The following is a 24672-nucleotide window of genomic DNA, read 5'->3' as shown; positions in this document are numbered from 1 at the left end:
CAACCCCGCTGCCGACGCCATCCTGCCGGGGACGCACTGGGGGGATCTCCTTCCCCTTCCCTCTGGCATGGAGGCAAATCCCATCCTCTCCTTGTCCTTCCTCCTCCAGACAAGGAGCTGAGGATGGAGACCAGGGAGGACAAATCCCCACGGCAGAACCTCATGGAAGAGGCTGTTTTGAGCAGCTCCACAGCGCAGGAGTCAAGCAGGAAGGAAAAGATTCAGAGATCCCGGAGGAGGAGGGGGTCCAAACCCATCCCAGGGTGCTCTGAGGAGGAAAGACCCACCCTGTGCCGGGACGGCAGCCAGACATCCAGCCAGGGCTCTGAGCTGGTGGTCCATGAGCAGCTTCAGGATGGGGAGAAGCCCTACAAGTGCTTGGAGTGTGGGAAGAGCTTCAGCCAGAGGAAAACCCTGATCTGCCACCAGATGATCCACACTGGGGAATGGCCCTACGAGTGTGGGGAATGTGGGAAGGGCTTCAGCTACAACTCCCACCTCATCGTCCACCAGCGCATCCACACTGGGGAGAGGCCCTACGAGTGTCCCGAGTGTGGGAAGAGGTTTCGGGTCAGCTCCACTCTCCTTGTGCACCAGCGGATTCACACGGATGAGAGGCCCTTCCGCTGCTCCGAGTGTGGGGAGGGTTTCCAGCACAACTCCACCCTCATCATCCACCGGCGCATCCACACTGGGGAGAGGCCCTACGAGTGTCCCCAGTGTGGGAGGAGCTTCACCCAGAGCTCTAACTTGACCAGACACCAACGGAGGCACCAGTAAGGGAAGCCCTGTAAATGCCCCAAAGTGAACGAAGAGCTTTCTACACAGCTCCAGCTTCATCCCCCCTTGGCGAATCCACATTGGGAAGAGACCTGGTGATCCATGTTCCCTGTGATCCATGCTGGGAAGACACCTGTAGCTTTTCCTGCCCATGGCAATGACATAATGTGGGATCAAAGAACATGAGAGTCTGACCATGGCCCTGTCATTATATTCAATCACATCTCAGGTCATTGCCAGGGGCAGGAAAAGGACTCCTTCTCTCTCACCAGAGGAGAAGAGTGTCCTTTCCAGGTAGGAGGAAATATATGGCCAGGAAGAGGCAGTCGGTGGCATTTTAGTTTTCTCTGTGAATAGTTTGTCTTATCCCTTCTGTTATCAAAATTATTTCTGTTCCTGTTTGTTCCTTATCTCGTTGCTGTTCTCAATAAATTGTTCTTATCCCAGCCTGCGATCTTTGCCTTTTGTGCTTTCCATGGGAGGTGGGAGGGAAGAGAGCAGCGATGCAGTTTTAGCAGGAGTTGGAAATTGGGGAATTCCATTCCTGAAGCCCAGCCCATGGAAACCGAGCATCCCAGCTGGTGCCAGGCCTGGTTGCCATGGCAGGAGCCTTGGGAGCGGGTCCCTGGCTGGGGGCTGTGGGAACCTCTTCCCTCTGGTGCCCAGGGACAGGAGTGGAGGAGCGGCTGGAGCTGAGGCGGGCAGGTTTAGGCTGGATGTGAGGAAAAGGTTTTTCCCGTGAGGCTGCTGGGGCACTGAACAGGCTCCCCAGGGAAGGCTCCCAGCTCCAGGGCTGGCTGAGCTCCAGCAGCGTTTGGCCAGCGCTGCCAGGCCCAGGCTGGGATTGTTGGGGTGTCCTGTGCAGGGCCAGCAGTTGGACTGGAGGATCCCCATGGGTCCCTCCCAACTCAGCCAATTCTGTGGCTCTGTGATCCCATGAGCCTGGGGATGGGACTGCAAATGGTTGCCATGGCAACGGGCTCTGGCTCCAGGCCTGAGCTGGTGTCCATGGCAACCAGCCCTGGCATGGGGTCTCCATGGAGCTGCCAAGGGTCTGATCCTTGCAACAGGGGCTGTGATGGTTGTCATGGAAACAGACCATAGCAACAGGGGGCTGTGGTTGCCATGGAAACAGACCATAGCAAAAGGTCGTGGTGATGGTTGTCTACCAAGGATCAGATTTGTTACCCTCAGTGGGGCTCCATGGGGACATTCCAAGAGTCTCCAGGCTGTTCAAGAGCCGGAATGTCACAGGCACAGACAGGAGTTCCACCGAGACCTCCCAGGGGTTTCTGGGGATGCTGAAGAGCCGTGTGGTCAGATGCAGTCCCAGCAATTCCATGGTGACATCCCAGAGCACCTTGGGCTGCAAAGGCACCGCTCTGTCACAGGCACTCCCGAGGGCTCCACGGTGACATCCCAGGAGTCCCCAGGCTGCCAAAGAGCCGGGATGTCACAGACACTTCCAGGGCTTCCTGTCATGGGCAGAGTGGGAGCTTCAGGCAAAAGCTTTATTTCTTTATTGGAGAAACTCCTGCTGAGTCATGAGGTGGAGAAATGACACCAAACAGCCACCATGGATTCTCAAACTCCTCCAAGTCACCTAGACTTTTAAATTTCGTCTAAGTGAGGAGACTGGGAGCAGCTGGATTCAATCCCAGCCCGAGTTTGTCAGAGGTTTATGTGTAAATATTGGACATGTAGAATTGAACCGTAATGCAATTTGTCCCACACGATTAACAATGGAATATCAGATATATTTATATAAATACCACTGTGACTGATTCTGAAGATGATTTATTTACACCACAGAGTAAATAAAGAAAAAGAGTTATTTAGTCCACAGTATAGGAGCTATAACAATTATTAGACTATAGTGCTCTAGGAAGCAATTTTGAAGTAAACAGGGCCTTGCTGGAGTTGTTTGAGCCCATTCCAGGCACAGCCTCCTGCTCCAGCAGGAACTGCCTTTCCTGTGCCATGGCCAGGGCAGATCCTGCTGCAGGAAAAGCCCCAGGCCAGCCCCAACCCAGGGAAGGGCTCGGGCACAAGTGCAGAGTGCCATGCTGGGAGCTGTGCCAGGGACAGCCTGAGGCACCAAAGGCACCTTGGCAGCAGCAGCTGCTTCCAGGCCATGGCCAGAAGGCTCCCTTGGCACCCCGGCCTGGTGGCCAGCACTGCAGAGCTGCTGCTTCAGGGCTCATTTCTGGCTGGGCTCTGAAAAGCCACTGCTGCTCCAGGAGCCTGACTGGGAAGCAATTGGCCCCAGCACCCTGGGGACAAGATAATAATGAAACAACTCTTCATGGCAGCAGAGACAAGGCAGGGGCAGAGGAAAGGGGAGAGCCAGGCCCAGGGGACATGGCTGCAGTGGTGATGGCTGTGAGGTCAGTGCCACTGCAGCAGCCTGGCTGGCCCTCAGCAGACATTCTGGCCAGGAGGGTTGTGAGGTCACCCAGCACATCAGAGAACCCACACAACAGGAATTCCAGCCTTGGGGATGGGAGGGGCTTTCACTGTGTCAGGTGGAACAGAGATGCTGCTGCTCTTGGAGCAATCCTGGTATGAGGCATACATTTGTCTGCAAAAGCAGTTGCAGTTTTGTGCTACTCTGATTGTACAATATTTCCTCCTTCTAAAAACAACCAAATCCACTCTAGTTCACTTTAAAGATATTCATCCTTGTTCTGTCACTGCAAGATTTGGGAGAAAATCACTTTGACCAGTGTTTCCATTTTCACAGACCATGCAGAGGACCCAAAAATCTCTCAGGATCAGGTTTGGAGGCCTCATCACATAAGCAGCAGGTAGAGGCTGAGGGCCCTGAGCCTGAGGCCAGCAGGGGACAAGTGACCCTGGCAGCCCTGGGGCCTCATTGCCTCCTTGTCCCTGCTCAGCAGCCTGGCAGGGGCCGCCCCATGGTGCTGCCCTTGGCATTGCACATCCCCACATGCCAGTGCCCCGGGAAGAGCCCTGAGCAATGAGGGAGGGACAGCATCTGCCTTGCCAGGGGCTGGGGCTCAGCCCTTGGCCCTTGGCATTCCTGAAACACATCCAGCTTTGCTCAGCACCCACAGACACCTTTCCCTTGCTTGTCCCCAGCTGGCATCAGGGCCTCCAGTCTTCTGCTCTACCTGGAACCTGGGGATGCTTTCTCACTCGTGTCTCTCATTTCAACTACAAGAAATTTCAGTGTTTCTGTCTGTGTTTGAGTTCTTGAGAAGTTTCTGGAGCACACTCTGAGGGACTGAGTGTGATGCCAAGAGCCCCAAAGGCCCGAGAGGGTGATGAAAGTGCTGGTGCTGTGTCTGTGCTGCTGAGCTGTGCCGGGCTCCTGGCCCAGAGGCAGCTCCTGGCAAGGGCAGCGCTGCAGAGAGACAGCTCTGGCCAGGAGCAGCTCCTGAGCACAGCCCAGCAGGGCTGGGGCCCTGCCAGAGCAGCTCAGGGACACGAGCAGTCCCAGACAGAGCTCCCAGGGGCTCAGCACTGGCAGGGGCTGTGGGATGTCCCAGAGGGGGCTGTGTCACAGCGGCACCTCTGTGGCTGTGTCCTGGAGCCCCAGAGCAGCTGTGATGTCAGAAAGGGGCTGTGTGACAGCTCCGAGTGGGTTGTGTGAGGTCACAGATGGGGCTGTGACATGACAGAGTTTGTTGTGTGAGGTCACTGAGCAGATACAGCATCATAGAGGGGATTCTGTGACATCAGAAAGCAGGGTGTGGCATCACAGTGTGGCTTTATGACATCACAGTGTGGGCTGGGTGATATCACTTAGTGGGTTGTGATGTCAGAGAGCACTGTGACATTAGAGGTTAGTTGTACAGCATCACAGAGAGGGTTGTGACATCACAGAGCAGACTGTGACACCACATGGTTGTGATATGAAATCCTAGAGTGGGCAATGACATCATAGAAGAGCCATGTGACATCTCAGGACAGGTTGTATGACATCACAGTGCTGACTGTGACATCATAGAGTGAACAATGACATCAAATGTGGCTGTGTGACATCACAGGAGGCTATGTGACATCACGAGATAGTTTTGTGGCATATAGGAAGAGATGTGACATCACAGAAAGGTGGTGTGATATCCCGGGGCAGGTTGTGTGACACCACTGAGTGGGCTGTGACATCACAGGTGGCTGTGTGACATCTCGAGGTCACTGGGGAAGTCACTCTCCACCAAACCCCCCTCACAGTTCCCCCCAGAGAAGTCCAACGCTGCCCTTGCAGCAGCCTGTCTGCACAGAAACACTTCCAGGGCTCTCTGCATTTCCCTTCCCTCACTCTTGCCTCACTCACTCACCTCCCAAAAACACACTTGGTGCTTTCAGCTGCAAGGAGTTCAAAGCTTCTCTGTCCTTCAGCAGCTGCTCTAATTCTGCCTTCAGCCAACTCTGGGTTTGTGTTTATTGTAGAACTCCCTGTGTGTCTGAAACATTCCTTGTGTGGTTCTGCCTTGGGGAAGGGGAACCTCCTTGGTGGCACCTTGGACTTGGCACACACTTGAGGAGAGTGTCTGTTTTCCATGGGGAAACTCAGCAGTTTTAGATTGCTAAAATCAAAGAAGGAAAACCCCTCTTTGCCTGAGTGCAGCCAGTTCTGTGAGCAAAGCAGGTCCCAGGGGAGTGAGGAGAGACAGGATGGGGCTGGGGAATGTGGAGCAAGGTTGTCCCCACTGGGTCAGACCTCAAGGCACAGCTTCTCTGACCTGTCCAGACCTCCTTAGGAGAGACCCTGGATCAATATCCAATGAATGCTGCAATCATCTCTGCTCTAAAGAGAACAGGAATAAAAGACACCTTTAAAATAGGAACACATATTTCTTAGAAGTTCTTTGAACTATTTATACAGAACTATTGTAAGAAACTTTCCTAAGAACTGCACCAGACCAGAGGGAAATCAAGGCACAGACATGGGTTGTTAGGATTTCTTTGATCTTAATGAGCCCCGTGGTGCATTTGGAGCTGAGCCCTTGAACCTCAGGGCCTGAGAGGAGATTGCAGAAACTTTTCCTGGAGTCAAAGTCAGAGGAAAAACCCAAAGTTTCTTGACGCATTAATGGTTCCCACTGAGGTCCATCCCCAACACAGGCTCCTCATGGACTCCTTGGAGGAGAGAACTGGAGGCCAGGATTGCACAAAAACCTCTCAGAGACTCAGTGTGGGATGGAAAATCCAAAGTAGCTGAAAAAACCCTGAGTATCTCAAAGTATTGATGAGCCCCACTGAGTGTCAATGCAAAGCTCCCAAGGGACTCATTAAAGCAGATAATTGGAGCCATGATTGCACAAACTTCTCAGAGACTCAGTGTGGGAAGGAAAAAGGAAAGTACCTTAAGAACCTGAAGTACCTTGAAGCATTAATGAGCCCACTGAGTGTTGTTACTGACAAAGCCTCTCAAGGGACTAATTACAGCAGATAATTGGAGGCCAGGATTGCACAAAGCTCTCAAAGACTCCAAAGCAAAAGCCAAAGTCCTTTGAAAAAGCTGCAGTCCCTGGGAGCATGAAGGAGCCCCCCAGGGCCATTCCTGAGCAAGGCTCCCCAGGGACTCCTTCCAGCAGATCCCTGAGGCCACTGGCATGTGGGCTAGTGGGGATGCTGAGGGCAGGCCAAGGGGGTGACAGTGGCCAGCCTTGCTGGGGCTGTGCCAGGAGGCCCCAGGGCCTCAGGACAAGGTGTCTCCTCACAGCCCTTGCTGGCACAGCATTGGCTGCTGTGGCCCAGGGCACCAAGACTTGGCTTCTCTTTGTCCCCAGCTGTCATCAGTGCCTCCAGTTCTCTGCTCTGCCTGGGGCCTGGGGACACTTTCTCAGTCATGTCCCTCAGTGGGACCCATTAAAAGTGAAAGAAACTTTGGAGTTGGATTCTGACTTGGAGTTCTTGAGAGCTTTCTTCCCCTCCCTCTCAGGGACTGATGTTCAGGGCCTCAGCACAAAGCCCCAAGAGGCTCATTAAAGTCCTGATGCTGTGTCTGTGCTGCTGAGCTGGGCCAGGCTCCTGGCACAGAGGCAGCTCCTGGAAACCAAGAAGAGCTTCAAAAGCACATTTCTCTTGCTGAGCAGCTCTTCTGCCAGCCCAGCAGGGCTGGGGCACTGCCTGCAGCCACCCTGGGCACAGCCCAGAGGCACAGAGAGCTTCAATCAGTCAGGGCTGGGAAGGTGCTGAGAAGTGCCTGGGGCAGAATCACTGCCAGCCCTTGACACAGGAAGCCTCTGGCTGCAGGACAATGCAGCTGCAGCTCCTGGAGGCATCTCCTCAAGCTGGAACATCCCAGTGCCTACAGACTCTGTGAGTACATTCTCTGCCTGTCCCTTGTGTAGAGCAGCCAGGGGTGCCCAGGGCTGTCCTGCAGAGCAGGGTCCTGCAGCCCAGGGCGCTGTGCTGGGGCAGGGACTCTGCTGCCTGCCAGGGACAGCTCTCAGCCGACCCGGGGAGCTGCTCCCAGCGCTGGGGAGAAGCTGTGGGGGGAAGGAGCCACCCTGAGCAGGGCAGGTGCTGCTGCTGAGAGGGGCTGTGTGGGGCAGGGCTGCTTCCAGCTCCAGACCTGCCTGGGCACAGCTCCGGAGGACACTTCCCAAAAGAAGCTGAGACTCGGATTGCTGTCAAGATCAGGAGCTTTCCTGAGATTGTTTTCAATTTCTTTCTTTAAGCAGGGTGGGAAAGCTGGGATGATGACAAAAAGATTTTTGCTTTTTATAATTTTTTAATATATTTTTAGGTCTGTAAACTATTACTATATAGATATAAAATTAGAATCCTTAATTAACTCTATTAAACTACTATTATATACTTATATAACTATTATCCTTAATTAACTCTAGTATGTTTCCTAACCTTTCTCTTAGATTTTAGAACAATAATCTCATCTTCTAAATACATTTCTGAAATACTAAATAGTCTTATCATCAGGGAGAGGAGCTACAAGAAGAACATATTGTTTTTTAACCAGAATATGAACAGTCATAACAGAAAGTGGGGCAAAGTAGCCCTTGGACCTGCTCCAGTGGGTTGACCCTAGGGTGTGTAACTGGGGCAACTGAATCTCCTATTGAATGTTTCTGTTAAATATCCTAATTAGTCAACCTTAATAAATTGTTGAAATAAGGGGCCGGGTGTCCCACATCTCCACTTGGACACCTGGAAGCTTTCAATAAAAGTCTGTTTCTTACTTTACTGTTCTAACACTGTTGCAAGGAGTTTTTTTCTCTTTTTATTTTAGATAACAAGGGATAAGCAGAAGAGAAATTGTAATCCCAGAATCACAGAACATTCTGAGTTGAAAGAGATACGCCAGGATTATCAAAGTAATATCTGAACATTTACAGATTTGCCAGAATTGTAAGTTTGGGTGCTCAGTCTCTCTGCTGGGAGCCTCCTAAACAGCCTAAATGCACTGCTCTGATATTGTCATTGGTATCTGGGGCTCTCAGGGAGCCTCTGGCATCTGCAGCAGCTGAGTCAGGCCCTGCCCTTGGGATTGCTGCCAGGCAGGTGTGTCCATGGGAATGGGGTGTCCCAGCTTCCCTGTGACCTGTGGGGCTGTGGGCAAAGCAGTCCATGGGAAAGGGGAATGAGCTGAGCCTCCCTCCCTGAGATCCCATCATGGGCACACCTGGGGATCTCCTTGCTGTGTCCTTCCAAGCTCTGAGCTGCCCTCCTGGCTGCAAATCTGTGCCAGAGCCTCTCAGAGTTCCCTGAATGTCCCACGGGGAAGGGCAGAGATGCCACAGGTGAGGAAATGCTGTTGGCTCTGCCAAGGGAGCTGTGAGTGTCCTTGGCAGACGGGGGTGCTGAGACCTTGCCCAGAGACCTTTAGAGAGGATGAGACATTCAGGGATCCCTCTGCTCTGGGCAGGCTCTGGTTTATGCCAGGGTGACACAGGAGTGTGATTGTGCTCTGATTCCAGCCAAAGGTGCAAACCCAGGGCAGTTGGGAACAAGCCCATCCAGCCCCTCACCTTCCCTAAGGCACAAGGAATCCTTTGCCTCTCACATCTCTCAGTGGGAAACTCTGAGTGCAGCAGAAATGCTGGGGATTTCTAACCTCAGAGAAACAGGAATGATTTGTGGGTAGGAAAACAATTTGTAAAACCAACTCCTGCTATACTTGAGAAGTGTGTATGCAGATGGCAAGAGGCCCATCTGCATTAGGAGTAATGCCCCGACATATCCTGAATTTCCAGCCATGTCCCTCTCCAGCATGGCTACAAACCCAGGGCAGCAGGGCAGGGATGGCTCCTGGAGAGCCCCCAGGCACAGGCCTGGCTGCTCCTGGCACACTCAGACAGCACAGCTGGAGCTCAGTCAGGGACCTGGGTGAAGTTTTCCCAGAGCAGGAACAAGGGTGGGTGAGTCCCAGCGGGACAGTCTACAGGGAATGGCCCAAGTTTGACTCAAAGCAGCCTCTCCTGACTTGCCACTGTCCTTTGTCCATGAACAGGTCCCCATGTGCAGCCACAGCAAATGTCCAACAGCAGCTCCATCAGCCACTTCCTCCTGCTGGCACTGGCAGACACGCAGCAGCTGCAGCTCCTGCACTTCTGCCTCTTCCTGGGCATCTCCCTGGCTGCCCTCCTGGGCAACGGCCTCATCATCAGCGCCGTAGCCTGCAGCCACCACCTGCACAGCCCCATGTTCTTCTTCCTGCTCAACCTGGCCCTCACTGACCTGGGCTCCATCTGTACCACTGTGCCCAAAGCCATGCACAATTCCCTCTGGGACACCAGAGACATCTCCTACACAGGATGTGTGGCACAAGTATTTTTTTTGGTTTTCTGTGCTGCAACAGAGTATTTTCTCCTGACCATCATGTGCTACGACCGCTACGTGTCCATCTGCAAACCCCTGCACTATGAGACCCTCCTGGGCAGCAGAGCTTGTGCCCACATGGCAGCAGCTGCCTGGGCCAGTGGCTTTCTCAATGCTCTGCTTCACACAGCCAATACATTTTCCCTGCCCCTGTGCCATGGCAATACCCTGGGCCAGTTCTTCTGTGAAATCCCACAGATCCTCAAGCTCTCCTGCTCCAAATCCTACCTCAGGGAACTTGGATTTCTTGTGATTACTGCCAGTTTATCATTTTGTTGTTCTGTGTTCATTGTTTTCTCCTATGTGCAGATCTTCAGGGCTGTGCTGAGGATCCCCTCTGAGCAGGGATGGCACAAAGCCTTTTCCACCTGCCTCCCTCACCTGGCCGTGCTCTCCTTGTTCCTCAGCACTATCATGTTTGCTCACCTGAAGCCTCCCTCCATCTCCTCCCCATCCCTGGATCTGGCAGTGTCAGTTCTGTACTCAGTGGTGCCTCCAGCCCTGAACCCCCTCATCTACAGCTTGAGGAACCAGGAGCTCAAGGCTGCAGTGTGGACACTGATGACTGGATGGTTTCGGAAACATTAAACTGCTGGCCAGTTTCTGCCAGTCACTTGTAATAAAAGTAATGTTTGATACTTCTTGTTCGTCTCATTTTGGATGTTTCCTTTGTTTTAATTTATAGATCTTGTCCAAAATAAAATACCATTGTTTGTGCCATTTCTCATTTTGTTTCTCTCCACCATCCCTGTGGCCACAGACTGTGTTCATGAGGGGCTGTGCTTTTGGTGCTTTTAAATGAAGTAAAGGATCTCCCAGCAAAGTTTTCTCCAGAGATCCCCCTTTTGTTCCCTTCTCTGGAGCTGCAGCAGCAGTGTCTGTGTGCAGAGCTGGGGCAGATCAGTGCTGGCACAGCAGCTGTGCCCAGGAGCAGCAGCACTTGGTGTTGCCAGTGCTGCTCCCGTGCCACTGCCCCGCTGCCCTCCTGGCCCTGGTGTTGCTGCAGGGCCTGAGTGCTCTCGGGGCCGGGCACAGCCCTGGGGGTGGCAGTGCCGGGGCTGCAGCAGGGACAGGCCATGGGCACTGCTGGGGCAGCGCTGACGCCTCAGGGCAGGGCCTGGGGGCTCCAGGCTCCTTGCCCAGGCTCTCTCAAGAACACGCCCAGGCCAAAGCTCAGAAAACCCCCGTGAGCAGACCCAGGGTGGCCGTGGGCAGGCTGGGGGCAAACAGCATGGCTGGGGCTCTGCAAGGTCCCTGGGGGAGATGGGAAGGAGCAGCAGAGCAGGGGCTGATCCATCCCCACTGTGCTGGACACCCCAGGGCAGCGTCCCAGAGCGTCCTCATGGAGCTGCCAACAACATCCCCCCTGTGCAGCCCTGGGCTCTCCCCCAGCTCAGAGAGGTGCCGCATCCTTGCAGGCACAGACACGGCAGCACTGGCTCAGGAGCCCCTGTTTGCACTGCCCAGAGCAGGCGTCAGCACCCCCATGGTGCTGCTGTGGGGAGATGAACCTGAGGGAGCACAAATGCCATCAGCCCCTGGGGCCAGGAAGGGCTGGGGGACGGGAGGGAAACCACTCAGGGTTGTAGTGGCCTCTGAAGTCACACAGAAAGTTTGTTCCCATGAGCTGTGAGTTTCCTGTGCCACTGCAGATGTTGTAGCTCAGAGCCAGGGCTGTCTGGCAGCCACCCCCAAACTGCCCTGAGCATTTTTTTTGCTTCATTTTTGCTTTCTTTACTCTTCCTGCTCCAGATTTCTTATTATTTTACACCCCTCTTCCCTGCCCTGCAAACAGCCCATCCCTGTTTGCCCTTTCCTCTCTGGCCCCACTGCCCATTTCAGTTCCCCACTTGGCACCATGGGAACGTCCCTTGGGGAGCAGGATCATCCTACAAGTGCTCCAGGAATTGTCTGCAGGGTCCTGCAGTGCCTCGTGCTGCTCCCTTGCCGGAGGTAGCACAGGCCAGGGGGGCACATCTGGGCTGCCATATCTGGCTGTGGGGCTCCCTGTTCTGGGCAATGAGGCGGAGCTGCAGAGGCCCTGCAGGACTGACAGGATGAGCTTTGGGGCCTGTGTGGAGAAGCTGAGGGACCTGGGCTGCTGGTCCTTCTGAAGAAGAGGCCCAGGGCTCATCTTGTACCTGCTCCAACGGTGGTTTCAGGGAATCACAGAATCAGAGAGGCTGGAAAGACCTTGGAGATCATTAAGTCCAACTTGTGCTCTGACATCACCTTGTCTCTCCTGAGCCTCCTCTTCTGCAGGATAAACAATCCCAGTTCCATCAGCTTGTCCACACAGGACATGTGCTCCAGACCCCTCACCACCCTTGTTGCCCTTCTCTGGACATGTTCCAGCCCCTCCATGTCCTTCCTAAATTGGGGGTGAGCAGAACTGGACACAGCACTCGAGGTGCTGCCCAACCAGTGCCAAGTACAGGGGAGGAATCCCTGCCCTGCTCCTGCTGGCCACACTGTTCCTGATCCAGGCCAGGGGCCATTGGCCTTCTTGGCCACCTGGGCACACTGCTGGCTCATGCCCAGCCTGCTGTCCATCAGTGCCCCAGGTCCCTTTCTGCCTGGCTGCTGTCCAGCCACTCTGTCCCCAGCCTGTAGCACTGCAGGGGTTGTTGGGGCCAAAGTGCAGGACCTGGAACTTGGACTTGTTAAACCTCACCTTGTTGGGTTTGGGCCCTGGATCCAGCCTGTCCAGGTCCCTGTGCAGAGCCCTCCTACCCTGCAGCACATCAACACTCCCAGACAACCTGGTGTCACCACGGTTCCATGGGGCCCTAGAGTGTCACAATGGTCTCCAAGATTCCATGAAGCCTCCCAGGGTCACAGTGTCCCTTTGGTTCCATAGGACCCCTCAGTATCACAAAGTCTCTTGGATCCTTGGGCTCTGCAGTGTCCCAGTGGATCCTTGGTTCCATGAGGTCTCTCAGTGCAGCAATGCTCTCCTTGGTTCCACAGTGTCACCATGGCTTCTTGGTCCCAAGGGGCACCACAGTGTCAAACAATTTTCCTTCATTCCAGGAGTCCCTGAGGAGCAACACTGGCCCCTTGGTTCCATGGGGCCCTGCAGTGTCCCAATGGGCCCATCATGACACGAGGTCCTGCTCTGTCACAATGCTCTGCATGGTTCCACAAGGCCCTGCAGTGTCACAGGGGCCTCTTGGTTCCATGAGGCCTCAGAGTGTCACAATGAATCCCTTGGTGGTGCAGTGCCACAATGGAGTCCTGGTTATACAAGATCCTGCAGTGTCACCAGGACATGGGGCCTGGTTACACAAGATCCTGCAGTGTCACCAGGGACCCTTGGTTCCATGGGGCACCACAGTGTCACAGGTGTTCCCTTAGTTCCAGCCGTCCTTGCAATGGAACAATGGCCCCTTGATCCCACTGGGGCCCAGGGTCTCACCAGGGTCTCCTTGGTTCCACAGTGACCCCTTGGTTCCACAAGGCCCAGCAGTGTCACAGTGGCCTCTGTGGTTCCACGAGGACCCCGACTGTCACCATGGACTCTGTGCTTCCATGTAGCCCCACGGTGCCACAGTGGCCCCGTCACAATCTGCAAAGTGGGATTCTTTTGTTGGATCTTAGAGTACAAAAGATTATCAGCAAACCAAGGACTTAAACAAGAAAACACACTTTATTGAGTGCTCATCAGCACTAATATGCAATAGAGCTAAAAGAAGAGAAAGCAAAGCATAAGGAACAGAGAGTAAGGGGATTATAGCTACCAACATCGAAGTCCACTCAGCCGTCCAACAACCCAGAGTCTTCTGTTTGTTGGGGAGATCTCAAAGGAAGGTAAGTTTGGGGTATAATTTTATAGTCTTTTGCAAAGCGAGGGGCGCAGGGCCAAAACCAGAGGAGATTGATGAGCATTGTGATGGATTCCATGGTGCAGGGGGCAGGTGTAGGGTACAGAGCAAACCACACCTTGCAAGCCTTTGTCCACCAGCAGGAATGAGGGCCATGAGTCATAGAAACCCATTGCACAGGGTACCACTCACAAACCTCTGCTCGCCAGCAGGATCGAGGGCAGTGTACCGTGCAACCACCTGCAAACAATCACTTAGCAAACATCCACCTCAGCTAGGCCCAAACCCCCAAACCAAGTCCCTTGTGATATTCAGGGTCTCAGTCTCTGTTCTTGAGACGGTTGTGAGACAGATGACAGAGTCTTTGGACTGTCTCTTACAGCCCCTCAATGTCACAATGGACCATTGGTTCCATGCAGCCCTGCAGTGTCACAAAGGCCTCTTGGTTTCACGAGGCCCCACAGTATCCCAATGGTCCTCTTGGTTCTGTGGGGACCACAATGGTCTCACTGTTCCATGAGGCCTCACAGTGTCACAATGCTTTGTTTATTTCATGGTGCCCCACAGTGTCACAACTGCCCCTTGGTTCCATGGGGCCCTGTGCTGGTGCATTCCCCCCTCCCCTTCTCAGGCCGCCCTGCCAGCTGAGAAATGCTCCTTGGGCCTGGGCCTTGGCCAACAGCCCCTGGGCTCATCTCCTCTGCAGCTCATCAGAAACAATGTCTGCTCCCAGGCACTGCTGCTGCCCAAGCAGCTCCTGCTTGCTTCAGGAGCAGCCCTGGGAACTGTTTCTGTTCCCTGCGTGGCACAACATCCCTGTTCTCAGCCTTGCAAAGAAAGCTGTTGATGCCAAGTGTGGCCAGGATGAAACATTGCTGTGCCTGAAGCCCCTCTCTTGGGGCCCTACAAACAGCGCTCCAAAAGGAGCCCCTTGCAGCTCTCCTGGGCCAGCCACCTCCCTCTGAGTGGGGCCTCTGTGAGCCGGGAACTCTCCTGTTTGCTGCACTCGGGGCATCCCCGAACAAGGACGGAGCCTGGGCCGATCCCCCCACTCCTCCAGGCTCAGCCCTTCGCCCGCTGGGGAGATGCCAAAGCATCCACAGGGAGCATTTCCCTGCCCTGCAGGGGAATTTCTCACAGCTGCCTTGCACTGCCTCTTTGTGTCTGTGTGCACACACCAGTGCTGTGCCCTGGAAAATGTGGCAGAAATGCTGCTCTCAGAGGGGCTGGAGTGACTTGGAGATCTCAGTCAGTCAGGCCTGTGAGTGAGGGTAAGTCATGAGGTATAACCTAGATAAGTTAAATGCTGCCTAGTGTTCTTCTTTTGCTCCATTGTTATGTTTAATATAAATTATAAGCTAATTTAAATACTGTTTAGTATTATTCCTCTGCTACTTCGCTAAGTCATAGGTTATAAGTTAGGTTAAATACAGTAAATGCTGTTGTTTTGCTAAATTGTGACATTTCAGGTTTCAGTTAAGGTTAAGGTATAACTGAAGTCCTGTTAAGTTTGAGCTCTGTTAAGTGAGCCAACTCTGGGATGTTGTCATGTGTTGTCATACAGCTGTACTGTGATGTCACAGAAGACTATGATGTCAAAAATTCAACCTGTGATGTCACAGTCTGTTCTGTGATGTCACATCCTGGTCTGTGATGTCACAGAGCCACCCTCTATGATGGCAGTGTCTGTTCTGTGGCCTCACACCATCCTTCATGATGTCACAGCCAACTCTGTGATGTCATAACCCCATCAGTGATGACACACAACCATCTCTGTGATGTCATACAGATACCCTGTAATGTCACTGCACATACTTTGACCTCACAACCAGGTCTATGATGTCATACAGCCATGCCATGATGTCACAGCCTTCTCTGTGACATCACACAGTCCCCTCTATGATGCCATAGCTGCCCAGTGACCTCACACAACAAACTCTGTCATGTCACAGCCCCAGCTGTGACCTCACACAACCCACTCTGAGCTGTCACACAGCCCCTTTCTGACATCACAGCTGCTCTGGGGCTCCAGGACACAGCCACAGAGGTGCTGCTGGGACACAGCCCCCTCTGGGACATCCCCCAGCCCCTGCCAGTGCTGAGCCCCTGGGAACTCTGTCTGGGCCTGCTCGTGTCCCTGAGCTGCCCTGGCAGGGCCCCAGCCCTGCTGGGCTGTGCTCAGGAGCTGCTCCTGGCCAGAGCTGTCTCTCTGCTGTGGTCTGTTCCCTTGGCAACATCTGCACCATTGCAGTGGCCTGTTTCCATGGCAACCATCACAGCCCCTGTTGCTATGGTCAGTCCCTTGGCAGCTCCATGGAGACCCCATGCCAGGGTTGTTTGCCATGGACACCAGCTCATGCCTGGAGCCACAGCCCGTTGCCATGGCAACCATTTGCAGTCCCATCCCCAGGCTCATGGGATCACAGAGCCACAGAATTGGCTGAGTTGGGAGGGACCCATGGGGATCCTCCAGTCCAACTGCTGGCCCTGCACAGGACACCCCAACAATCCCAGCCTGGGCCTGGCAGCGCTGGCCAAACGCTGCTGGAGCTCAGCCAGCCCTGGAGCTGGGAGCCTTCCCTGGGGAGCCTGTTCAGTGCCCCAGCAGCCTCGCGGGAAAAACCTTTTCCTCACATCCAGCCTAAACCTGCCCGCCTCAGCTCCAGCCGCTCCCTCCACTCCTGTCCCTGGGCACCAGAGGGAAGAGGTTCCTGCAGCCCCCAGCCAGGGACCCACTCCCAAGCCTGCTGCCATGGCAATCAGGCCTGGCACCAGCTGGGATGCTCGGTTTCCATGGGCTGGGCTTCAGGAATGGCATTCCCCAATTTCCTGCTCCCACTGAAACCATGCTGCCGCTCGCTTCCCTCCCACCTCCCATGGAAAGCAGAAAAGGCAAAGATCCCATGCTGGGATAAGAACAATTTATTGAGAACAGCAGTGAGATGAGGAATGAACATGAACAGAAACAACTTGGATAACAGAAGGGATAAGACAAAGTATTTACAGGGAAAACCTAAACACTACCTACTGGCTCATCCTGGCCACATATTACCTCCTTCTTAGAAAGGACACCCTGGGTTGGGTGTGGAGCCACTCCTCCCGTGCAGTTTTGTGGGGCTTTTCCTCCGCATTGGATTCCTGCATCGCAGAGCTGCTGAAATCAGCATCTTCCACGTGTTTCCGCCGTGGGGATTTGTCCTCCCTGGTCGCCATTCTCAGCTCCTTGTCTGGGGGAGGAAGGACAAGGAGAGGATGGGATTTGCCTCCGTGCCAGAGGGAAGGGGAAGGAGATCCCCCCAGTGCGTCCCCGGCAGGACGGCGTCGGCAGCGGGGTTGTCCTGCAGCCGGGGGCCAGGCTGGGCTGGGAGATGGAGCAGGAGAGAGGGGGAAAGGGGCACTGACTTCCTCCTCACCTGTCTGGGTGTCCTGGGGCATCTTCCTCTTCCTCGCAGCCTCCTTCTCCATCTGGCCAAGGTTTGGGAATGAGAAATCCTGGTTTAGGAGAAAACAACGAATGAGCAACATTCAGTTTGAAGTTCCATTTTTCCAAGTCCATCTCTAGAAGTCACCGGATATCTGGGGTGGCTTGGTTTGAAAGGAAAGGTGTTTGCTAAGGAAGGCAGAAATCTCCACTGAAATTGATAAAAATGGAAACAAACCACCCCCTCCGAATTTTTATAATCTTGATATCAAAGTGCTCTCAAATAAAGATATAGGAATAGAAATAATAGTTCTTTATTAAAGAAAGGAAAATGAAAATGCAGCAGGACAAAAAAACAAGAACAACAACAAAAAATAAAAAAACACACAGAAGCAACCCACTGACAGATGCAAATACAACCTTACATCCCATTGGTCAGGGTTTTGGAAGCACTCCGATTAAAAAGTGGCTGCACTCCTCCTGGAGTGACAGATGTGGTTCTGTTTAAGCAATGATCCCGTAGAAGATTGTAGCTTACCTCTGAAGTTCTGGTGCTGTAGATGGGTCCGGTCTCTCCTCTGGGAATCCAGTGCAGAAAGACTGCCTGTGGTGTTCTGATGCTCTGATTATATCCATGCAGGAATGCTTGGCTCCTCCCCCTGGGTGGAGCATCTCACAATGGGATGATGTCATTTTATCAGTCATGCAGTGAGACTCAATGGCCCATTAACAGAAGATATCCCCCTGGAGGGAGGATGGGTGGTGGAAGAGATAAAGAACACTGCCCCACCTGGTTTTAACAGCTGGCCCATTAACAGAAGACATCCCCCAGGGATGGGTCATGAAATAGATAAAAAAAACTGCTCTACCAGGTTTTAACAGATGGTGATAGAATACATACTTTTGGTTACATCTTGCATTGCAACCTATGACATGGGGTCTTAAAACTTTTACACCACCAAAATTCAGCCCTAAAAAGGCCATGCAGGATTTCCCTATCTCTGTTCTCTCCCTTTTGGTGTTCAGGGTTTCCCCCCTGTCCCAGCTCCTGGGAGTCACGCTTGTACTGGGGGTCCCCCATCTACTCGGTCCCTGCCCTGCCCAGGCTGCTGGGAGTGCCAGGAATCTAAACAGTTCCCCCATTTCCATCTCCCCACTTAGGGAATGCTGAAAGATTATGGGGTCCCAGGGTCCCTGTTCCCCTTATTCCCTTCTTGGGGTTGCAGGGGGTCCATTGAGGGCCCCCTGCCCCTCTCCAGGCAATTGAGGCTCCCGCGAATTGTGGCGCTCCCCCTCTCTGGGCTCCCAATTTTGGTGTCCTGGGGGACACAGGACTCTGCTCCTCCAGGCTGCCTCTGCCAGGAGCTGCCACTGGGAACCTCAAATGTCCCCCAAAGGGCATTTTCCACTCAGCTTTGGAAGTTCTTCATTCTCCAATCATCACGCTCAAAAACCCAACCCAGGGACCCCCCCAGGATATCTGGGCCAAGATCCCCCTCCCTGGTCACCTGTGGGATGGGGGGTAATGATCCCACGGATGGGGGGCTGTAAATTCAGGCAGTGAATCCCAGCTCCACTGGGATATACTGGGCGTGAGATCATACTGGGATAACAAGCACCTGACTGGGATTACTGGGAGTGTCTGGGAATGGCTATGGACATGCTGAGGGAAACTGGGACATATTGGGAGTGTCTGTGATCATACTGGGGATGACTGGGAACACACTGGGAACAATGGGAACCATGCTGGGGACAACTGGGAACAACTGGGAGTGACTGGGTCTGCACTGGGGGCAACTGGGCATGACTGGGACTGTGCTGGGAGCAGCTGGGATAATCTGTGGAGGGACTGGGACTGTACTGGGGGCAACTGGGTGCAACTGGGATCACACTGAGAGGAACAGGGAGTGACTGGAACCACGCTGAGGTCAACTGGCATCCTACTGGGAGCAACTGGGAGCAGCTGGGCCATGTGTGGAAGGACTGGGACCATACTGGCAGCAACTGGGACTGCACTCAGGGTGACTGGGAGTGGCTGGGAGCAACTGGGATCAGGCTGGAAGCACCTGAGGAGTGAGTAGGAAGAACTGGGATAGACTGGGAGAGACTGATACCACAGTCCCACAGGTAAATGGGAGCAACTGGAAACACACAAGATAATCCTGGGAGCAGCTGTGCCCATGCTGGGGACATACAAGGATCCTAGTGGAATTAGCTGGGATCATACTGGGAGGGAATGGAAAGGTGCTGGCTGTGACTGGAACCATACTGCAGGTGACTGGGAGCAACTGGGCCCATCCTGGGAGTGACAGGGAGTCACTCTGGCCATGACTGGAATCATGCTGGGAGGATCTGGGAGTGACTGGAACCATACTGGGGGTGACTGAGTGCAACAGCTCATTCATGGGAATGACTGCAATTGCAGTGAGAGTGACTGGGATCATCTGGGAAGTATTTTTCTGTAGATCTTCTGTCTTTCTGGTCTCCTTTTATTCTCCTTCTTCTCTTACGTACCTGGAACATTTTTGGATATATTAATGTTTCCCAAAATCTTAAGGGTTAACACTTTTGGGTTAAAGGAGCTAAGCTTGCAAAGTTAATGCTATGGTAAGAGTTTTATGTTCAATTGGATGTTGTATTAAACCATTTGCCATAGTTCCTTGATTGTCTATATTTTGCCAGTTCAATTTTGTGTCATTTTAACCTCTTAGCTCAGTTGGTCAGAGCATGGTGCCAGTATCAGCAAGGCTGTGGGTTCAATCCTTGTGTGGGCCATTCACTTAAGAGTTGGACTTGATGGTCCTTGTGGGTCCCTTCCTACCAAGAATATTCTTTACATCTGTCCATGTTGAGAAGATCTGGTGGGTGTTTCTCCTGTGCACCAAATTCAAGCACAGGAACCTTTGGTTACCACCAGCATTGAAGTGTTCTGGGGTGTTACAGCCCTGCAGGCTCACAGTGACCTCTTGTTTCCATGAGGCCTAACAGTGTCCCACTGTCCCCTTGGTTCCATGGGCCCAAGAGTGCCACAATGATCCCCGTGGTTCCACAACTTACCACAGTGTCACACTGGCCTCTTGGTTCCATAAGGATCTGGAGTGTCACACAGGTTTATGGCATTTGTCCTTGCTGCCCCTCACATCCCACTGCCCCACAAAGAGCCCCGAGCCACCCGTGAGGGACAGGCCCTGCTGTGCCAGGCCTGGGCTCAGGGCTTGGCCTTTCTGCTTCCTCCAACCCAGCCAGGGCTTGCTCAGCATTGCAGTTCCCTGCTCAGAGCCTTTGGCTCCCGGCAATCCTGGCCTCCAGGATCTGCTCTCGCCAGTCCCTGGGGAGCCTTTGGCAGTCCCTGCCCTCAGTGGGGTCCATTGAAGCTCCAAGGGACTTGGAGTTTTGCTTCTGACTCCTTGAGCAGCTTCTTCAGCCTGAAGGAGGGACAAAGGAGGATCAGGGAAAGAAAGAAACAACCACCAGGTCGAGCACCCCCTGAAATCACAGCCTCCCACCCATGGGATCATCACCCCCAATCCCACAAGTGACCGGACAGAAGGACCTCAGCCCAGATATCCCGGGGGATCCCTGGGTTGGGTTTTCTGGGAGGGATGTCTGAAAAATGAAGAACTCCAAAGCTGAGTGGAAAATGCCCCTTGGGGAATACTGTGGGGTCCCAGCATCCCTTAGTGGGGAGATGGAAATGGGGGAAAATTTTTGGATTCCTGGCACTCCCAGCAGCCAGAAGAGGTCAGGGACTGAATGCACAGGGGACCCCCAGTACAAGCAGGACCCCCAGCAGCTGGGACAGGGAGGAACCCCTGAACACCAAAAGGGAGAGACCAGACATGGGGAAGTCCTGGGAGGCATTTTCAGGGCTGAATCTTGGTGTTTGGGAGGTTTTTATGGACCCCATGTCTTGGGCTGAAATGCAAGATGTAACCAAAAGTGTGTATTCTTCACCATCTGTTAAAACCTGGTAGAGCAGTTTTCTTTATCTCTTTCATGACCCATCCCTCATAACTGGGGGATATCTTCTGTTAATGGACCAGCTGTTAAAACCGGGTGGGGCAGTGTTCTTTATCTCTTCCACCACCCATCCTCCCTCCAGGGGGATATCTTCTCTTAATGGGCCATTGAGTCTCACTGCAGGACTGATAAAATGACATCATCCCATTGTGAGATGCTCCACCCAGGGGGAGGAGCCAAGCATTCCTGACTGGATATAATCAGAGCATCAGAACACCACAGGCAGCCTTTCTCCACTGGATTCCCAGAGGAGAGACCGGATCCATCTACAGCACCAGAACTTCAGAGGTAAGCTACAATCTTCTACGGGATCATTGCTTAAACAGAACCACATCTGTGACTCCAGGAAAACTGCAGCCACCATTTTAATCGGAGTGCTTTGTTGTATTCTGACTCTGTCAGTGGGTGGTTTCTGTGTGGGGGTTTTGTTTTGTTTTGTTTTTTTGTTTTGTTTTTTTGTTGTTGTTGTTTTTTGTCCTGCTGAATTTTCATTTTCCTTTCTTTAATAAAGCACTATTATTTCTATTCCTATATCTTTATTTGAGAGCACTTTGATATCAAGATTATAAAAATTCGGAGGGGGTGGGTTGTTTCCATTTTTATCAATTTCAATGGAGATTTCTGCCTTCCTTAGGAAACACCTTTCCTTTCAAACCAAGATGCATCAGATGCCCTGACGACTTCTAGAGAGTGAATTGAAAAGAGGGACCATCAAACTCATTGTGCTCATTCCTTGTTTTCTCCCAAACCAGGATTTCCCAATCCCAAACCTTGGCTGGATGGAGAAGGAGGCTGCAAGGAAGAGGAAGATACCCCAGGACACCCAGGCAGGTGAGGAGGAAGTCAGTGCCCCTTTCCCCCTCTCTCCTGCTCCATCTCCCAGCCCAGCCTGGCCCCCGGCTGCAGGACAACCCCGCTGCCGACGCCGTCCTGCCGGGGACGCACTGGGGGGATCTCCTTCCCCTTCCCTCTGGCATGGAGGAACATCCCATCCTCTCCTTGTCCTTCCTCCTCCAGGCAAGCAGCTGAGGATGGAGAACAGGGAGGAGAAATCCCTGCAGCAGAATCTCGTGGAAGTGGCCGTCTTGAGCAGCTCCACAGCACAGGAGTCAAGGAGGAAGGAAAAGATTCAGAGATCCCACAGGAGGAGCGGTTCCTCACCCATCCTAGAGTGCTTTGAGGAGGAAAGACCCACCCTGTGCCAGGAAGGCGGTCTGAGATCCAGCCAGGGCTCTGAGCTGGTGGTCCATGAGCAATGTCAGGATGGGGAGAAGTCCTACAAGTGCTTGGAGTGTGGGAAGAGCTTCAGCAAGAGCAACAGCCTGATCTGCCACCAGATGATCCACACTGGGGAATGGCCCTACGAGTGTCCTGAGTGTGGGAAGAGCTTCAGGTGGAGCTCTCAACTCATCATCCACCAGCGTAGCCACACTGGGGAGAGGCCCTACGAGTGTCCTGAGTGCGGGAAGAGGTTTCACAGCAGCTCCAATCTCCTCCTGCACCAGCGCATTCACACGGATGAGAGGCCCTTCCGCTGCCCTGACTGTGGGGCGGGATTCAAGCAGAACTCCCACCTTATCACCCACCAGCGCATCCACACTGGGGAGAGGCCCTATGAGTGTGGGGAATGTGGGAAGAGCTACAGCTGCAGCTCCCACCTCAATACCCACAAACGTGTCCACACTGGGGAGAGGCCCTACGAGTGTCCCCAGTGTGGGAAGAGCTTCTCAGACAAATCTAACTTGACCAGACACCAACGGAGGCACCAGTAAGGGAAGCCCTGCGAGTGCTCTAAGTGCAGGAAGAGCTTTGTGCACTGCTCCAGCTTCATCCACCCTTGGAGGATCCACGTTGGGAAGAGACCTGGTGATCCATGTTCCCTGGGATCCATGCTGGGAAGACACCTGTCTCTTTTCCTGCCCATGGCAATGTCATGATGTGGGATCAAGGAATGTGAGAGTCTGACCATGTCCCTGTCATTATATCCAATCCCATCTCAGGTCATTGGCAGGGGCAGGAAAAGGACTCCCTCTCTGTCACCAGAGGAGAAGGGTGTCCTTTCCAGGCAGGAGGAAATACATGGTCAGGAAGAAACAGTCAGTGGTGTTTTAGTTTTCCCTGTAAATAATTTGTCTTATCCCTTCTGTTATCTAAATTGTTTCCATTCCTGTTTGTTCCTTATCCCGTTGCTCTTCTCAATAAATTGTTCTTATCCCAGCATGGGTATTGGAGAGTAATAAATTCTCGCTCACGGTGAGAGACTTCTCCAGGGTCAAGCTGTTCAAGTATAAGCAATTTATTATAAGGGTGAAAGGAGGGGAGACCCGTGTCCGCCACCAGCCTTGGCGTCCACGTGGTCCGGGGGAGGGGAGAGAGAACAGGTTGAGCAGGGGACGTGAGGTTGGATGAGGGAGGGAGGGAGTAAGAGAGCAGCAGGGGGAAAGAGGGAAAAGGCAGAGGGAGAGAGCAGGGAAGACGAGAGGGGTAGGAGCAGGGAGAGGGGGCTGAGAGTTAGGAGTGGGGGAGAGGGGTAATGGGGTAAGAGGGAAAGGGTATGGGGTCAGGGAGAAGAGAGAAGAGTAAAGAGGTCAGAGTAAAGAGTAAAGAGTAAAGAGAGCGAAGTTCTTGTTACAATTCAATATATCTTTTTCTATCGTGAATATTCTAATTCTTAGTAACCAATCACCATGAGACACACCCACTAAAGAATTTACATTCAGCCTATGCGCTTCCCTCTATTAACATACAGTGTTGCATTTTAGATTCTACAAAACCTTACAACTTCTTTCCTTGCTTCTTGACCTTTGCATTCTTTATCAGCAGAAGGACATTGTTTTATCAACAGGGATTCTCCTCTAGCTGGCTAAGCTATTGTTCTTTGGTTAACCAGTACTCAGTATCCTATGATTCAAAGCAGGCTTTCATTTCCACTTTGATTCTAGCCTTCATATTTCCAGAATCTTTTGTTAAACCATCACATTCATAAGGTTTCCCTGTTTCACCTTCCCCAACACATGGGATCTTTCCCTTTTGTGCTTTCCATGGGAGGTGGGAGGGAAGCGAGTGGCAGCACAGTTTCAGCCGGAGCAGGAAATTGGGGAATCCCATTCCTGAAGCCCAGCCCATGGAAACCGAGCATCCCAGCTGGTGCCAGGCCTGGTTGGGAGCAGGTCCCTGGCTGGGGGCTGTGGGAACCTCTTCCCTCTGGTGCCCAGGGACAGGAGTGGAGGGAGCGGCTGGAGCTGAGGCGGGCAGGTTTAGGCTGGATGTGAGGAAAAGGTTTTTCCCGCGAGGCTGCTGGGGCACTGAACAGGCTCCCCAGGGAAGGCTCCCAGCTCCAGGGCTGGCTGAGCTCCAGCAGCGTTTGGCCAGCGCTGCCAGGCCCAGGCTGGGATTGTTGGGGTGTCCTGTGCAGGGCCAGCAGTTGGACTGGAGGATCCCCATGGCTCCCTCCCAACTCAGCCAATTCTGTGGCTCTGGGATCCCATGAGCCTGGGGATGGGACTGGAAATGGTTGCCATGGCAACGGGCTCTGGCTCCAGGCCTGAGCTGGTGTCCATGGCAACCACCCCTGGCATGGGGTCTCCATGGAGCTGCCAACGGACTTACCATAGCAACAAGAGGCTGGTTATGGTTGCCATGGAAACAGATCATAACAATGGGGCAGATGTTGCCATGGGAACAGACCACAGCAGGGAGACAGCTCTGGCCAGGAGCAGCTCCTGAGCACAGCCCAGCAGGGCTGGGGCCCTGCCAGGGCAGCTCAGGGACACCAGCAGGCCCAGACAGAGCTCCCAGGGGCTCAGCACTGGCAGG

The 24672-nt window shown here is 53.3% G+C and overlaps 1 protein-coding gene and 1 pseudogene across 1 annotated transcript; both read left to right on the top strand.

The window, feature by feature from the left end:
- Positions 1 to 369: 369 nt before the first annotated feature.
- Positions 370 to 865, top strand: LOC131586421 (zinc finger protein 239-like; the record flags this gene model as incomplete). Its single annotated transcript, XM_058853250.1, has 1 exon — positions 370 to 865. A coding segment is annotated over one exon (411 nt), but the record flags the coding sequence as incomplete, so codon positions are not given.
- Positions 866 to 22082: 21217 nt separating this feature from the next.
- LOC131586389 (zinc finger protein 208-like) overlaps positions 22083 to 24672 on the top strand; it is a 77024-nt pseudogene continuing 74434 nt past the window's right edge.

This window comes from Poecile atricapillus, chromosome 19 (assembly GCF_030490865.1).
Source record: "Poecile atricapillus isolate bPoeAtr1 chromosome 19, bPoeAtr1.hap1, whole genome shotgun sequence".
NCBI classification, from domain to species: domain Eukaryota; kingdom Metazoa; phylum Chordata; class Aves; order Passeriformes; family Paridae; genus Poecile; species Poecile atricapillus.
Note: the sequence above shows the minus strand (reverse complement) of the source record. Positions and strands in the feature narration are given on the sequence as shown.